This window comes from Brachyhypopomus gauderio, chromosome 10 (genome assembly GCF_052324685.1).
Source record: "Brachyhypopomus gauderio isolate BG-103 chromosome 10, BGAUD_0.2, whole genome shotgun sequence".
In the NCBI taxonomy this organism is placed as follows: Eukaryota; Metazoa; Chordata; class Actinopteri; order Gymnotiformes; family Hypopomidae; genus Brachyhypopomus; species Brachyhypopomus gauderio.
In genome coordinates, this window is record NC_135220.1 from 24,367,918 (window position 1) to 24,386,947 (window position 19,030).

General features: G+C 40.2%; 1 protein-coding gene across 1 annotated transcript in view; it reads left to right on the forward strand.

Annotated features, from left to right (window-relative positions):
• cntnap3 (contactin associated protein family member 3) overlaps positions 1 to 4,121 on the forward strand; it is a 79,213-nt gene extending 75,092 nt beyond the window's left edge. Inside the window, 1 exon segment of the mRNA XM_077020623.1 lies at positions 1,064 to 4,121. Within this exon segment, the coding sequence (XP_076876738.1) occupies positions 1,064 to 1,260 (197 nt within the window). The 3' untranslated portion in view covers positions 1,261 to 4,121.
• Positions 4,122 to 19,030: the final 14,909 nt, after the last annotated feature.

A 19,030-nucleotide genomic window follows, 5' to 3' on the forward strand; every position in this document is an offset into this window, starting at 1 on the left:
TTTAGAACAATCTACTGGAGCCCTTCAGAGAATAACTTCACCTACTGACTGTTATAATCCTCTGGATTCCCCCTGGTTAACAAGTAGCTGCATTCAAACTCTTATGCTACTTGTGATGCTTGACGTCTTACATACATGCTCCCGTTCTCAATAGTAACATCCTGTCTAGCAGCTATATGTGTTCAGCGTGGGCAGTATCTCACCGCCATAGCGTCAGGCTCATGCTATTGCCCACTAGCCTTGGAGTGATCAGAGTGCCTCTCTCCAATTTGACTGCGTAATTTTTTTTCAGTCAGAATCCACCATCTGGTGTTGCCCAGAGGAACGTGGGCCTTGTCAGACTCCTTTCTATTAGGTTATTTCCTTTTGCCGTCTGGGGGTGTTTTGTCTTGCCCCTGTTACCCCAGCCTTGCTCTTTAGGGGTACTGATCAGGATATCTGTATAGCTGCTTTGTGACCATGTCTGTTGTAATATAAAAAGCTCTATATAAATTAAATTAATTTAAATTCAATTATATTAAGCTTTTATATGGAGCTTTGAAAGCATACTTCATTCATAAGTGTTAATTTTACTAATAGGCAGGTCAAATGAGCTTATGCTAACTAGCCCAGCCATCATTCATTGTTATCTGTGTTAGAATGTGAGTTCTGAGAGTTTCGTTACTGCTTCATTCAGCTGAGAAACTCCATTGTGTGTGAAACTTTGGGGTGTTCTGTTATTTTCACTGCCTTCAAAATGAGATTAAACAAATCAGGTGAACTGCACTGAACTGCAGGCGTCTCCTTTTACTGTGTGTGTAGATTAGAATGCAAAAGTGATGAAGCTGTCATAGTACCTTCAGAACAATGCCACAGAGCAGCCATCATGAAACAGAGCACTGCCAATTGAACTGAAGGTTTATATTACTACAGAACATTTTATTGTTTTTAATAAAAATGTTAGCTATGGTTTCATTGCTTGTATACATACTGCACAGAGCTGACCCAGTGCTATCCCCTGGCATCATGTTTAAAGCTGCATAAACTGTCGATTAACGTTAAATATCACTTTTTGTATTTACAGGCGTCATCGCCGTCGTGATATTTGTGATCCTAGCAGCCCTGGCAATAATGGCGAGATTCCTGTACAGACGGAAGGACCCTTGCCAGACCCAGGTGGCCGAGGGAGTCAAGGCAGAGGACAGTCCCGAAACATTCTTCAGCAATGACCCCACCTCGCAGGGTGTAATCAACGACAACCAAAAAGAATACTTCATATGATGCCTCGCCCCTCCCCCTTTCATCCAACCCTTGGACTAATCCAGTCAAGCAAGGGACAGTGATGCCTTGCCAAGCCTAGAGACATTAACATGGTGTGCTCCGCAGAGAAAGAAATCCTCGGGAACCGTCAAAGGTTTGAAGATCGAGGCAAGAAGAAGGACATCAAGTTCTTTCTCCTTTTTCTTTGTACATAGGCTTAAAAGTCCAGCCGTTTGGAACAGATAGCGTTATTTCTAAGGTGTGTGAAATGATCTTCGTCCACTGTAAATATTCTTTTGAATTGTACATGTTGAAATAATATCTTTTTAATGGTTATCTTCTTATTTTGCCTTTTAAAAGACATTATTCAGCATTACATTTAATGGAAAGCGTTGTTGCAGATTTACATCTAGAAGACTCAGATGTCATATAACTTGATTAAAATAAATATTTGAAGTGATAAATGAAATATGTGAAATAATGGACATGCATTCTTAAAACTACTTAAAACACTAATTAACAGTGTTTTGAAAAGTTGAAGGCAGCTGAACGGCACAGTGGTGCTTTCTGCAAGTGTCTGTCTTTCCAGAAAGTCGAAGGGTGTCCATTTCATAATGGACAAATTCTCCTAAACATCAAAAGCAAAACAACGTCCCTTGATTCTTGTATAGATGTATCCTGGCTCAGTTCTCCACTTCCAAAAGGGTTTTTGCTGTATACAGACAGCGAGCACTTTCCATGGCTTCGTTGGCCCACTCAATCTCCATTAGACCAAAGACAGGGGCTGGGGGAGGGATCTCAACTAGCATTCTAAGTGCTCCTTCTTGCTTCCTGTGCACTTCCTGGATAAAAATAAATTGCTTCTTACCGCCTTCGAGTACCACCACAAACCACTTCCAGAACCTAGCTGTGACGAGGCTTTCATAAGAGCTCGGAACACAAAAAGTAAGGGTAGGAGGCAGCCGCTAAAACATTCTCACTGATTGTTACCTTCGCTCTATACAGATAGATGCCTTCTGTGGTTTTATGTTCGTTCATACAGTGAAAGTACGCTACTTAACCAGCTGGCGTACCTCAGAAGAATCGAGGAGCTTTAAGAGGCAAAAGCCGAGAAGCTGACAGAAGAGACACTGCTACGATACATAAAAGGGCACCATGATATGATTGAATATCGCACTACATCTCTGCAAAGATTTGTTTCGAAAGTAAGTCTCAGAAAGTAACACATAATTGCTACCATTCAAAGACTGAAAAGCGGACTTAAAGAGTTCTTATCAGAGGTTACCAGTAGACATTGGAAAAACACTAATGGTTTATATGTTTGAACATTTCCTATCAGGAATATCATGCTGTCAAGATAAGCCCTTTTTAATGGTGATTTCAGCAGATTTTAGCTATTAAACTATGACAAATATGGCTGACAGCATATAAACTTTGTTTGCTTGTCTCTGGTTTCTGGGCCAGTTCATGGATTTGAATTCAAATTTGGATGCGAGTACCTTGTGACTCATCTTCACTTAAAAAAAAAAAAAGCAAATGTGAAGCATATGAAAGATACACCCTTGGCCTAATTCATGATGATGATGATGATGATGTATAGCTTTAGGTTATATCTATTCTAATACGCCTACATAACTGTCACAAATGGCTTTGTTGTTTAACAAATCTGTTATTTTTAATTGGACCTTTTTGCATATTTGTTTTGTTGTTTTTATGATTTAGGAGGCCAGATTGCTCATACAGTGGATTGGTTCTGACTGTATAACACTTGCCAAATACTGTTATTATTTTTTTTTTAGACTTTAAATTTTAAATCTAATGTATGATAAGACTGAACAAACCACAGATTAATTTCCAGTACTTTCCAGTAAAAAACTCTGTAATTGGTATCATTCAGGATATTTAAATGTATGGTGGTGTGTGGTTGTTTGTAATGACTGTATTGTTATAGTCACATTAACTTGGCATTAAGGTGGTTTGGGCTTTCGTTTGGATTGAAAAAGTAGTGAATTGTTTTGTAATAACAAGCAAATCTCAGCAGGATTTGTCATATCATGACATATCATTGTCTGACTATTGCGATCAGTGTCAAGTCTACAACCACAATAAAGATTCTCTTCAGGAATCTTCACCTTTATAAAACAGAGGTACCATGTTTATATTTATCCCAGAGAAAAGGTAAAGTACACTGTCACCCAGTACCTCCTGGTCCATCTGTATTGACTGGAAAATAGCACCAACATTACTTCTTTTGTCAAGATGGACATCCCAGTTTTTCCTCTCTGTGAAAATACTTCTCTATGGGCCAGTTTTCCAGACACACAGACCAGATGCTGACATTCTGCACATTAAAATCCATAAGGAAGGTGAATCTCTCCGGAAAACTTGCTAATATTGTATTCATTATTAGTGTGCCCAGGTAAACCAAGTGCAAGACGTGAGCACTGGCAGCAGGACTCAGGTTTGAATCCCAGCAGTCTCTGGCTGAGAACACAACTTGCAGCGTTGCCAGAGAGAGGGAAACTCCCTCTGTCCCCTGTCACTAAGCTCTGTCTGATGGAGCATCTACATGGGTAACTGAGTCATGTGAGATGTGGTAATATTCGTAGCCTCAGTGCAGGTTTTGGGACATGGAGATGGCACCCTGGGATATATGGGACAAAGCTTACACCACTGAGCTACTGGTTTAGGTTTTTCATGCACTTGTGCAGATAAAGCTGCATAAAAGGGTATTGGCAAGAACTACAGAAATAGATGTAAGCAAGGATAGCTTGATTTTGTTCAGTGGTATATAGACTTTCCTACAAACTGTTTATGTTCAGACTTGTCATGTCTAAACTGGAAAATAAATATGTTTTAAAAAATTATTAATTGTAGGCAAATTGTCACAGCAACTGAATTTCATTATTATTATTATTATTATTATTATTATTATTATTATAGAAAAATGCTTCTGTGCCGTTTTATTTCTAATTCCAGCCACTCAGACTTCAGCATTCACATCTATTATTTATGGAAGTTCTCTCTTCTCACTCTGCTTTTATACATGTGGACAAATTCATAGCAGTGCACCAAGGGCCCAGGTTTGTGCAATGAACAAATCTGTAGAGGAGACAATGGCTTGTCCTTGAGATGTGTTTTTGCAATGAAGGCTCATACGTGAAACACATTTCTGAATTTTCCAGTATTGGTTTATGCCATCTTTTGTGTCATTGTTGCTGGTGTTTAAAGATGCATTTTCTTACACCTCTGCCTACCTGTTTTGCTTTTATTTCTTGAATTTGTCAATTTCTGCTGTGAACTGAGCTTCCTCCAGCCTGAAGGAGGTGTGCATCTGGCCTGCACTGGGTTTTTGACCAGTCATCTGGCAGTGGTCCAGTGCAGATGGCTGAGTGGCCAGCTCCATCAACCAAATCGAACTTGGTGACCCAAAACCTAAGGGGAATCCAGAGGAGCTGTTACTAGTGATCTGAATTAGTAATCTGTTATTTGTGATCTGAATTAGTGATATGTTATTACTGATCTGTTATTAGTTATCTGAATTAGTGATGTGTTATTAGTGATCTGAATTAATGATGTGTTTTTATCGATCTGAAATAGTGATCTGTTATTAGTGATCTGAAATAGTGATCTGTTATTAGTGATCTGAAGTTGGAGTGTATATGATGTGGTACTAGTTTGAGTTCTGTTTGACTGTGCAGCTCACTTTGATTGGTGGGAGTAATCTCAAGGTTCAATCACTTGCTAGGCAAATGAATCGATGCAATTATTGGGATTTCTTTCATGAATCTCATTTAAACAAAGATATCTGTCTATATTTTAAATATCTATAATAGTTTGTTCCTGAATAACCTGTCAAGCTTCCTTCGGTAATTGCAGATCATAACTGATAATTATATGTCAGAATATTTCTAAATGGAAACAAAGTTAATGATCAATTATAACTTTGCACCTGTTAAATTGATCAAAAATGAAGACATTGCTTCCCTTCAAATTCCCAGTTGTGCAGAGTGTGATTAATAATCATTTGCATTTCAGATGTCTGGGATACCACATATGCAAATACACCAAACCAAATCCCCCAAAGATATTTCCTGGAGATCTCACCGACATCACATACTGAATCAGCTCAAAGGAGTCCACCCAATGACAATTACAGTTTCTATGGTTACAGTTGCATCATTGCATTCTGTTTTGTTATTGCTAAAGTTGGTCATAAAAATAAGCCAAGCCATTCGTAGATCATTTGTCATATGTAAGAGGCTGTAACTGACTATTGGGATGCTCACTGAGCCTCAAGGGTGAGCTGTGATAATATCAAGGCGGGCTAGCGTTACAACACCAGCGCACAAAACTCCAGATTGGTAAACCGAGCAAGCGCACTGCATGGTTGCTTTTCGATCAAGTATGGATTCAAGGCTTGCCACATTGAAGACAAATGCTTTTGAAAGTCTACAGACTCCCCTTGATTTACACATCCAATATTTCTGAAACGCTATCGACACTCTGCTATCTCACATGTCTTACTCTACTGTTTCAATGATCAGAAATAGTGTGATCATGCAGATCAAACCCAAGAACCTGAATGCTAAAAAGGAGCATCTTAGGATGCAAAGCAGGTTATCCTGTTTGCTTATCGCTTATCTAACATAATCAAGTCTATCCGCAATTATACACACACACATGATTATGACCTTGATTCACCAGGAAATAAGACATTAGCAATGTGACTTTGAAGATGTATTTCCTCAGAGTAGACAGTGGTCAACAACTGATTAACAGCACCCACTTTGCCATTAGCCAGTCTGTCACAGATTTTAAAGGCATTTAATGTGGTTCAAGGTTTTATTCCAATTTCCTCTGCCATGACACATTAAAAAAATAATTGGCTCTGATCGAGGTGGATGAGGAATGAAGTTTTCCTTTCTACCAGAGTGTGTTTTGCTAAATGATCTCGAACTGGGTTATACGGTGGTTAAGAAGTACCTATTTGTTTCACTATGGAACATTTTTTTCAAGTTTAAAATATATTTATCTCTGGCCTTTGTCAAAGGGTTTTTAACTTATTTTGTCAGATTAAAATGGAATGTGCTCTATGTGAAGTTGTGTGTAAACTCAATTTCCGCAATTTTGTAAGTGTTTTGTAGTTGTAAGGTGACAAAAATGTACATTTTAATTCCCCAAACACCTAAGTGACATACAAGTGTCCTTTGCAAACTTAACCAACTTGAAAAATTGACAAGTTTTTCCCTGCCTTACAAAAAAATGTTTTAGAGTCACCTGAACAAGTACATTTCTTAGACAGTCCTGCAACTATATCTATTTAGTTAGGTTACCAGTACAATTTTAAAAAACCTTTATTAAAATCATATTGTGCCAACATTCATATTTTGACAATGGATCAAGTCAGCTATAATAGTTCTGATCAGGATGAAGGCGCATTCGTTAATTTTCAACCTATTCATATGGTCTCCTTCTGTGCCCACAGCATGGGTAGCATCTTCCAAGAGGTTTCTAAGGCTTTCATATTTTCTACTGTGCCAGGAGATACATAACTTATTCATGACAGGTCGGGACCAGCTGAGTGCAGTGTCATGTCGCACAGCTAGCATGGGAATCAGCAACAGAACCAAGCAGAATATCAGAGTCCCTTTAGAAAAGCCAAAGAAATCAAGAGCCAAGAGCCCCTCAGGACCTCCAAGCTTTGAAAAGACCTGCATGAGCAGAATAGGTTATGTATGTTATGTAATAATGCAGAGAGAAAGCTCAAAAGGTGGAAGTCTTGGCGGTTCGTTTTGGCTCGCGCCGGTCATTTGCATTCAGCCTCTGCGGCCAGCACCTCGTCAATGATTACCCTGCATGTCCTTGTTCAGGCCTCTGTAAATATCCTCCATCCACAGGCTGTAACCAAACAATTTTGCCTAAGCCAAGGGCACTGAGTGCGAAGGAACCCTTCGCACAGGAAAAGATTTAATGTATTGATGCATATAGAGACGGCAAGAGATGACTAAGGACAGCTCTGGAAACGGCTATTAACATTAAAAGCCTGAAATTAGACAGCATGATAAAAGGTGCAGAGGTTCGATTTTTAATGCTCAGAAGGCATTAGGCCGTTGCAGTGAAATGATTGGCACCGTTACATCACAGTCGCCGGCTGGCATCACTCTAGCTGTTTTTGTTTCAAACGCTTTTCAGAAACCTGCTAAGAAAATGTGACATAAAAAGAACAAATGAACAGCCATCCAGTAGCGACACCTACACTCCATTAGGAAAACTTAGAGTCCTACAGTTCAATTAATGTTTCAGGGTAGAAGACATAGGGGTGTACACTACAGAATTACCATAAGAATACTGTAAACAGTTTACTATAGTTTAGAATACTATAAGAAGTCGCTTAAGGTCTTGTGTGTTTACGAAGCATAAGACAAAATGAGGGTGGAAACAAAATAATAATCGTACTGGTGGTTGGTGAAATCCAGTGTATGAAGATTATTGGTTCACTGAACTAAATGTGACATATTGTTAAATGTGATAATAAAGAATGTGCTCGGTTAATTTGTGCTCATGCCTGGTCACCATCTGCCTATTCAACGGTAACTTTGTATGTCACCACAGAGATCTTCCACGGTCTATTATATGGTAATTGAATCATTTGTCATCACAGTGAACTTTCCTTTATAAAATCTGTATGTTTTCCAATACACAGTCAAAGAGTCCAGCCTGCAGCATCAGCGATTCTAAACATGTAAATGTAGGATTGTGTCAACAGGTATGCAGGACTGTTAAGTTTTTTTCACAGAAACAAAACATAAATATAGCCGCAAGCGGCAATTGCGGGTTCACACACGAAAAAGGCAAAAAAGCCCAAAAAATTGGCAAAATGATTCAGATCAGAAGTAAATCACATGCTGTGAGTAGCTTTGTGTGTATGTGTGTTTGTGTGTTTTTTGATTTAAGCAGTACATCTTGGCTTGAGCCAAGGAATACAATAGAAGTAGTATTTTGTTTCTAGGCCCTACAGTGTGAAAGATATTGGAAAATAAAAGTGAAAAGAAGCTGTTTGGGTTTGGCCAGTGTGTACTCTACAGATAGTTTGTGATGACATCTGCGTGTGTCAGAAAGGGAGACACAGAAATAGCACATCTGGCTAGGGCTGCATTTATGTGAACAATATAGGAAGGCCTGCATGTGTCTATACATGATTGGGCCTGTATATTACCGACAGAGAGAGATTCAGGGAGCCAGAGACTATGCTTTGTTAATTCACTCCTTGCACACCTTGCACGCCTAACATGACTGTCCGTGTATTCAAAGTATGAACGTAGTCTGCAAAGCCTGCCATAACATGACTGACATGACTGGCATGACTGACATAACTGATATGACTGGAATGACTTCACTGGCATGATGAACAAAAATAACATGACTGATATGACTGACAACTGGCATGACTGGAATGAGTGACATGACTAGCATGACTGTAATGACATGACTGATATGAGTGACATGACTGGCATGACATGACTGATATGACTGACACGACTTATGTCTGACATGACTGGACTGACACGACTGACATCTGCTTGTGTCAGAAAAGGAGACACAGAAATAGCACATCTGGCTAGGGCTGCATCTATGTGAACAATATAGGAAGGGCTGCATGTGTCTATACATAATTGGGCCTGTATATTACCGACAGAGAGAGATTGAGGGAGCCAGAGACTATGCTTTGTTAATTCACTCCTTGCACACCTTGCATGCCTAACATGACTGTCCGTGTATTCAAAGTATGAATGTGGACTAACATGACTGATATGACTGACATAACTGGCATGACTGTAATGATTTGATTATTTGACTTATATGACTGACATGACTGATATGACTGATATGACTGGACTGAAATGACTGGCATGGCATGCCTGATATGACTGATACGACTGACATTGCTGGCATGAATGACATATACTATACATATACTATAAATATGCATACAAACTATACATACATTTAGGTAGAAGTGTGTGTGTGTGTGTGTGTGTGTGTGTGTGTGTGTTTTAGTCAAAGAGTAATGGGTATACATGGCTAGGGCAGTGTGTATGTTAAACCTATAAGTAGGTGTGTGTGTGTGTGTGTGTGTGTGTGAGAGAGAGAGAGAGAGTGTGTTTTCAAAAACAGAAGCTAAACGTCAGTTTGTGTGTTTGTATCTGGGTTACTCATAGCGAAATGGGTAGGTATGGCAAGGGCAGTGTGAAAGCTACAGAGGCCTGTGTTTTTGTAAGTGCATGTGAAAGAGAGGGGGGGGAGGTAGAGCCCATGGGTTGTAAAGTGTTGGAAGCAAGGGGGAGTGTGAGGGGAGTGGAGGAGGGGGGGGCAGAGTGTGTGAGAAAGGCACGTGCGTGTGTGGCTTAGCAGCTGTGTATGCCTCCCTCCACTGCTTTGTATGGAAAATGAAAATATTCACTGTAGAGCTGTTTGTGGACGGATTTGGCTCAAAATTGGCACATCACACCACAATGGTCATGTGAATGTGGATTTCAATTTGCATAACAATCAGACATACTATGGCGTAGTTATTGAACTGGGAATTTGATGTGTTATGATGGTAGCATTGTGATGCATATGAAAAATATTAATTTGTCAAAAACTTAGGATTTTTTCGCTAATCTTAGCATTTCAGAGTCTGCTGAGTATTACAAGGTGTGATTTAAGGTGATGGAGTTAAAATGCTAGGACTAGTATGAAAATGGCAAGTTATATATATTTGATAATAGTGAAAAAGTGGTACATTTTTGCAAAGCACATGTAATTACAAAGTTGCTAGGAATTCTGCATACAATCATATGAGTGCAAGCATTACTTGATAAGTGAAATTATGTAGGAGAAATTCAGGATTTTCTAGTATAGCGCCACCTAGTGGTGCAATTCCCTTCCAACATGGGTATGTCTTAGAGGGTGTGTACATGAACATACCATGTCAGTTTCATGTGTATGTACCTATGGTAAGTAGGTCAAATGGCCAATTAATTAAAATTAAAATTAATTGGCTTATGGCGGCCATGTTTTTTGAGTGATGAGGTCATCATTGTGTGTCTTGATACCACTTGACCCCATGATGATGCCTGTAAAGTTTTGGTTTGATGTGACTAATGGTTTCTGAGAAACAGTTTTTCCCATGTTATAGCGCCCCCTATTGGACAATCGTGGCCTGCTTTGACCTGTGACCTCTGAGTCATGTGTCCTAACAACTGATATATTTTCATGAAGATTGGTCAAAGCATTGCTGAGATATAGCTGCTGAAGTAAATTTGGCCACGCCTCAGAGCTATTGATTAACATGTGACAGCCAGGCTGTATGGAAATTTCACAATGTTGGCGATGGGTTTTGATAATGAGATTCTTCTGAGTAGTTTGATACCAAGACTGTGGTGATCAGACGAAAAACCAAGGAGAAGTAGACAAAAGTAGGTTTTGCATATTATGCAAATTAGCAAAAAATCTAAGTAGGCGGAGCTTCATAGTTGTATATGAAATGTCCTATTGAATTGAGCCAAGGAATGCATAGGAAGTGGAATTTTGTTTCTATGACTTATGGTATGGGAGATATGGGCCAAAAAGTCACATAGTGTGCTATAGCGCCACCATCAGGCCGATGTGGGTCCCTATAAGTGAGTGTGGTCCTTTTGACCTAGAGAACAAGTTTGGCAAGTTTGGTGTGTCTAGGCCTTACGGTTTAGGCTGCAGAATGATTTATAGACAGCAAAATGGGAAAAAGAATAATAATAATAATATAAGAAAAACGCTAACAATTACAATAGGGTTCCCACACTATGTGTGTGTGAACCCTAACCAGGAAATTCCTGAATTTAAACACACTCACACACACACACAGAGAGAGAGAGAGAGAGAGAGAGACCTTAAAGTTAAAACCCATAGACACACGGTTTCATTTAACAAGGTCACAAAAGAGTCAATTTAACTGGGCACTACCGCTGGTGATGTGTTGTAGCTGCAGAGCTATTCGGGTTAGGCCTGATGTTTATTAACCTATAAAGCCCCAGTCAGGGATGGTAAAATCTTCCATTCATTTGGCCGTTATAGAGAGCTAAACTGTGAAAAGCTGAGCAGCGAGGAATGAAAACATTATACCTTGAAACGCAAAACAAAGACCCAGAACCAGAGTAAGAATGAGGTCAAAAAAGAACTGGGGGACGCCATAAAACACAGTCATAAAACCATGCGAGCGCAATTACATTTTAGCCACCAGGTGTGTGGTAGATGTATATTCATTAATGCACATTAAAATTTTTTTTACCAAATTATGGTTTTAGTAATTTATGTTCATATAACTCCACTAGCGGTCATGGTACTGTACGATACACATTGCAGTTGAATGTTGGTAACAGACTCTAACTGTCGCTAATGTAATCGAAGCTAAAAAACCTGCGGACGTTCCACAAGGTCACAGAAGTGCAGAGAGCAGATGTCACGAGATCACGCCACCTCGAGCCTGGTTCTGCGTTTCACAACACGCTTTGTAGGTATGCACAGTCGGTCTGACGCAGTCCCTAACCCGTGCCAGCGGAGAGCTAGAGCCTCGGAAGACCAGCTGATGCCTTTCTTAGGAAATTGACTGCGCAAGGCAAACCAGTGTAAACGCTTTTGCCTTTCCAGTGTGACACTGAGCGTTTAGTTGATCACTTGATCCCCTCATCAACCCCGTACTTGTGGATTAATGAGTCTCTTTATGTGAATAAAGGTGGGCCATGCATGTCGAAGTGTCATTTTTTTCTGAAATGCACTGAATTTAGTCATATGGTTATATAAGCATTCCACTTTAGCCTCGTTTCAAGTGCATCATAAAATATGCTCTCCAGGACAGTATGCATGCATTACTGTATGCATAATTTGCATTTAAAATAAACAGTAAAACAGTCACTTCACTAAATATGTATTTATTCCATTTGGGAGGTCTAAGTGTTCTTTGTATTGTGAAAGTTTGCATAAAGTGAAGCATATGCGCCTCGCCTCTTCACCCGGAGCTGAGTCCATAAGTTATTTAAGACTGCACAACTTCAACCCCGATATGGAGCATTCGAATCCGCGAGACCCAGAAACATCTGCGGCGCTTTCTGATGCTCCTGTTGATCTCAGTGTGGGAGAGATATCCAGCTGAGCGCTGGCCTTAATCTAATACATTTTCTCAGTGGATACCCTTCTTTAGGGCTCTTTTTCTGGGCGATGCAATTGTGCCAAGCTTTCATCTGTGCCTTTCCATTAGCAGACTGTTCTCAGGTGCAGGGATGTCACATGTCAGAGGTTGTTTCATGTGCACCTTTTCCTCCAAGTCAGCGACACACACACACACACACACACACACACACACACACACACACACACACACACACACACACACACACACACACACAGCCTAGCAGCAAATTAAACTAGCCTGAATTAGTATATAAATAAATAAAACAGCGAGAAAGTGTGCAGCCTAAATACCTTAAAATAGCGTCACGTGAAATCGACAGTATACTGTTACATTTACGGAGAAGACCGGAAGTTCATATCGGTTATTAGCTATATTTACATGGCCTACGGGGTCGGCGCAGTTTGCGTCAGATGTATTAAAATGGCATTGGTTTGATGATTAAGCTGTGTCTCCGGCACAGACGAGAAAACCCTGAAGTGTCTAAGAACCGAACTGATTAAACGTGTCTCGAGCGCCCAGAAGCGGCCTCCTATCGAGAGTAAACCGTGCCCTGACTATTTTAATCGGTGTGCAGTTTCTGCCATGGCAAGCAGAAATGTACGCTAACCTCTCCACAGCCTCTTGTGTGCCGCGGTTTCAGCCGCAGTCGTGTGACCATGTAGCGTCATTAATTTAAAAGCGTCTGTGGCATGATCATCTTTTTGTTATGCTACAGGATAGTACTTTCTTTTCTGAAAACTGTATAGACACTACACTGCCAGATGGTTAGCACAGATAAAAAGTGTGTACCTTGTAGGCCTACATAAAAAGATACATTGTAAATAAACTGTAGGCTACACATAAATTAAAATGACATTTCCAAAACAGAGGAGAAAGTCCATTTTATCTTGATAATTATATGTTTATACTTACATTTATTGTATTATATTTATATTATGACCCTACCTTAATGTAAGCTATTCTTGAATTCTTTGTATTTAACGTCATTAAATAAAATTCGAATGGCAGTTGTCAAACCTCCTAAAAATAGTATGATCAAGTCTGAGGATTAATTCTAATACTTCAAGCAGCCTCCTCTTACTAGTGTAGGTGGGCTGTATAATTACCTTTAGTCTGGTATCTGATTAACAATCCCGTGGGACTTAACAGTACACGGGAAACATCTTCACACACCGGCCAATTACAAATGACACTACAGACCACCGCTGTCAGTTTGTATCCATCATAATCATCGCGCGCAATGCTCTGAGAATAATAATGTGACATTTATTGATGCAAAAGAGACCCACAGTGCACGACAGCGTTCTGTTTGGTCCTTTTTGTTCGCGTGCTTGTCAGCCAATGCCAGACGACAAGCTATATAGCTGGTGACGGGGTGCGCTGAAGCTGTTCTCGGGTCAGTGCGTAGCGGTTCAAAAGTGCAGTCTCAAACGGAACAATGGAAAAAAATATGCTTCTCTAGCCGCGTTGTTCTGACAGAAGGAGAAGACATTCATCTTTGTTTAGTTCTCTTTGTTCTCATTTCATTTTGTTTGATGAGCAAGAGCGGAAATGAAATGTGCGAGAACACAGTCGATCAAACTGAAGCACAGGCCGATTCGATGTTTTACGGGAACGATTCTCTCCCTATACGAATAAATTACAATGCATGTGAAATTTACAGCCAGTGAAGTCTTCATTTGCACATCGTACTGCATCATTTTTGCCTGGCAATAATTTTACTGGGGGGGGGGGGGATGGGGTCAGAATATGGGGTCAGCCAACTAGCACAGGGGACTTAATTACCTTGCACACAGAACCAGGTGAATACTGTGTTGATTCCATCATTCATTCGCAGCTTGTCATCCATGGTTGGTAATGTTGTGAGCTGTCAGCGTATAGTCTGATGCTCTAAGCATCATGCCCCTGTGCATGTGGTTAAGCACTCCGACAGCCAACTTCCAACTCAATAAAATCCCCTCTTCATGCCATGTTCAACACATCACGTGTGATAATAAATTGATTTCATTTTTAATATGCTCTCTTACTACATCTTAATCCTCCTTTTCCAGATGCTACACAGCACCAAAAGGGAACCGTGGTGTTCTGGCTATTCCACAGCACAGGAGAAGTCGGTGTGAGGTGTTCTGTAAGCACTCTGCATCTTTCACTGCTGCAGTGGTCCACGCCTCTGGAGATCTGATAACTCCTGAGACATAGATCATAGGTTTCGACACGCCACAGATAGAATCTGAGAAAATGGCAAATGAACGGCATAAATAAGACAGATCCTTAACATCTGAAACTCCTTCGTCTCGTGTTTTATTGATCGTCACCACCCTTACCACCAATGTAGTGATTGTAATTGTAATAGTGTAGTTTTTTTTCACTGTGCACAGCAAATTCAGCAACGATAGAACAAGCTCATATTTTGCCATATTTCAGAACAGAAGGCTTCAAGTGAGCACATTGTATGGTAAGACTGTATGTGCATCCGTGGGGAAAAAAAAGAGACTTTGTCACAGTTTGTCCTCTTAAAGATCTGACAGCAAAGTATTGCAATCAGAAGACTGCTGTTGTCTGTGACTTGGCATGCAGAACAAAATATATTTCGCGTTTCATATATTTCATTTCAAGTAACAATTCCAGAAACAATCCCAATTTTCAAAAGGCAAACTGATATTTACTTTATAACCATCCGATTTTCATAGCAATTTAGCAGGTACAATACAGAGTTTCAGTGTGTCTTAAACTTTCCTGCAAAGTTATCAATGCTTGCATATATTATTGCAAACCAGAAAGAAACACCTAAATTGTTGCTTGAATTACACATGCATATGACCTTCCCCAGATGTTGCTGGTTTGCAACATGACACCTGATATGTTTTAGACAAAGATGCATACATTGTTTTCATTCTGATTCCAAATTATTCTTCCCCAAAAAGACTGCTTAATTGCGCTGGTTACAGCTTATTTGCATATCCTTTTTTTTGGTCCGGCTGTACTTAATGATACCTTTAGATTGGAATGGAATTGGCCTGGGAGATAAAAATAGCAATAACCATGTCTATAATGTGGAATATTGTTCAATTTCCTCTTTCTATCAAAACCATTATGGGAAAGGAAATTGCGATTCGGATTTGGGATGTGGATGAGAAAGGTTAAGACAGTAAAACACGTTTGAGTGTCTGAATTACTAGAACATTTGCCTTTTTGCAGATTGCATTATTTCCAACACCTGTCTTCTGCATTTTGCATTTAGCATGGAACTGTGCATGGAACTGTGTCTGAATAATGAATACATGGATCTGTGATGAAGGTGAGCTTTTTTTGTTTTCTCTGTTTTGGCACAAACGTTCACTGTGGTGGTTGAGCATGTGCACGGTTTCATAAACATTTCCGACATTATGTACTAGACCAGAGGTGTCGAACATACGGCCTGCGGGCCGAAACCGGCCCGGCAGGGGGCAGGCGGCCTCGGCAGCCCATGCAATAAACCTGCATTATTAAAGAAGAATAAACTCCATTTTATTTAAAATCTCCATATTATTTTTAATCTCCTATATTGTCCACTAGGGATGTGTTTTAGTCAGTTCTATTGCTTTACCCACTTTTTCTGTTGACCCTGGCACCCTGTTAAGTGAAATGTCTTTGTCAAAAAAGAGAAAAGTGGACACAGAGTGTCGGATTTGTTAAGAAAAATGGAATGTTCATGTGTTCAGAATTGCTTCCCAGATGTGGAAAATGTCACTGTGATCAGTTTTTATGCATAATGCACTTAAATAAATGTTTAACTGAGTAAAAGTGTTGTTGAAATTGCACATACTTTTCTTAAAAAAAGGACACTTTTTTTTCATTTCATATAAAGATTTTTATAATTGAATTCTTTGCACTAATACAAAGAAAAGAAATTGTACTTATTGTTAGTTCCATGTAATTTTGGAATGAGTTTACTGGTCTGACTCCCTTGAGATCCGATTAAGTTGTATGATATTTTGTGAAAAAAATTCTAAGCCTTCAGCATATCCCCAAGTATTGAATATTGATATTGTATTGAGTTCTGAACAGCTACTAAAATTTGAACATTTGGCTACTTTGTATAATGAATCCTGAAGTATGATGTCCTCAAAACTAATATTTGGCAAGAGCTCTGCTCTAATTCACTGTGCCGTGAGTGTCAGAGTGTCAAAATTTAAGCTAATTCACCGACTGCAACCGCTGCCTGGGTCCTTCTGTTTAGTTTTCATGAAATATTAAGCCATATGCCAGGAAAGTATTTGGCCAAATGGCAGATTATGTGAATGGGTTTATTAGGCTGGGAGTTGCTGGCATAAATAATATAGGCTCATTGAACAGCTATAGCACCTAAGTCAACAATTTAATTATGCAGGGATATATAGATAATATTGAAAAATATGACCAATGTTATTTGAGACCTATCGCATTGTATAATTTGACTTTAATGCTGTTTATTTCATGTTTGGCAGTTCATTTATCTGAAGCAGGGCATTTCATTCTGCCGGTCCCTCTACTCACTGATCACCTAATGCGATTTATTCAGATGGCATCGCACAAACACCTAGAAACAGAGGGGAAAAACACCCCTTCAGTGTTCAGACAGAAAAGGTTTCAGACCATGAGGTATTATCAAGCTGGCCCCATGTATTAGAAAATGCATATCCCTTACAACATCAGAGTCCCTGTCTGATTTCCATATTCATATCTCCTGTCCTCTGTATTTAGGGGCCACACTGTTTCAAGATAATTATTCAATGTCTGCTCGTAATACATCAGTGGTGCTGTTTACAGCCCAAGGTCGGAGCTCCATCGGAACACCACACCGGGAGGAAGGAACTCTTGATGGATTAGAATTTTGCAGGGCACTGGACTACACGAGACAGTGACGGATTCTGCATTTCACAGAAGAAGAAATGGCCTTTTCTCCAGAATGCTGTTGGACACAGTGGAACAGCAGATGAAGAATTGCCTCACGCTGAGGCATTTTGATGCGTTCTTCGAAAGCTGTAAATCCTGCCTAAGCCCTCTCACATCTTCTGCAAATGTGAGATATTTCTTAAGTTTTGGATAGAGCACATTTTTTAACTTCATCTAATTTCTACCCCACATGGCAGCAGAAGACTGTGTTCACTTGCCAAATATATACACACAGAAACACTGTGCTTGTGGTCAACACAGTGATCAACACAGTGATCAGCAGAGTGGTCAAACACAGTGGTCAACACAGTGATCAGCAGAGTGGTCAAACACAGTGATCAGCAGAGTGGTCAACACAGTGACAAGCAGTGTGGTCAAACACAGTGGTCAACACAGTGATCAGCAGAGTGGTCAAACACAGTGGTCAACACAGTGATCAGCAGAGTGGTCAACACAGTGATCAGCAGAGTGGTCAAACACAGTGGTCAACACAGTGATCAGCAGAGTGGTCAAACACAGTGGTCAACACAGTGATCAGCAGAGTGGTCAACACAGTGATCAGCAGAGTGGTCAAACACAGTGGTCAACACAGTGATCAACACAGTGTTCAAAGTTCAAAAAAGTGCTAAAACATAAACATCTTCCATGTTTACGGATGTCTGAGTCTCTGTAAAACAGTGTGCATCACCAACAAGCAAATGAGATTGCTAGCAGAAAAGCAGACTTCCCATGTCTCCCCCTCAGCCTCCACCCCAGATAATGCACAAACTCTATCCATTTATCAAACCTCAGACTAATGCTCAGCTCGAAATTTAGCCAGACTGGGAGGTGAAGTTCATACTTCCTTTCTCTCGCTCCCTTTTCCCCGAAATGCAGCCTGATCCTTTAATTGCCTTCTCTTATCCCACAGAATTACCTGACCTGCATTATGTCATTTCGCCCACGTCCCTGCCAGAACTCCCCTCTGCTCGCTCGACTTTTCGCATCTTCTAAGACATTTGCCAAAACCAATTAGCATGGCTGCGTTTTCATCCAGGTGTGGAGCGTGCTCATGCCTTCGTATTTTTAGCCACGGCAGAGGGTGCGGATGCCGTTGATTACTCCCTCGACCCAATTTGGGAAGGAAAAACTGGGTAACGAAGCGCAAAGTGCCGGCGTGGGCTAAGGCCGGGGGATATGCTAGTTTTAGCTCCGTGTGATTGTCCCCTCTTTAAAGCCAGCATCTTTTTTGAGCCCCGGAAGCAGTGCTTAATTTGTAAATCAAACGATGCCGGAACGCAAACAGCGGCATGAGACAAGGGGTCACTGAGGCCAACAATGTCACCGGATCGCACACAAAACGCAACGCTTAGGCGCACAAATGTCAAAATAGCAAGCCAATTCGTATATATAAATGACTTTTAAATGATTTACGTGTGTTTTAAGTGCAGAAGTGCATTTAAGTGCATTTTCAAGTACTTTAGCCTAAATTCCAGCAATTTACAAATCTGAAACACAAAGCAACATTAAAATTTGTCAGGTAAATGTTCCTTCCCCTGTTTTTGAGGAGTGTTTCTTTATACTACTAACTAGCACACTAAATAATGTGATGCAGCAAGTATAAACGCCTCCTCCATTCGCGGAGGTTCGCGCGATGTGTGCGGAGTCGCGCGCTACGGTCAC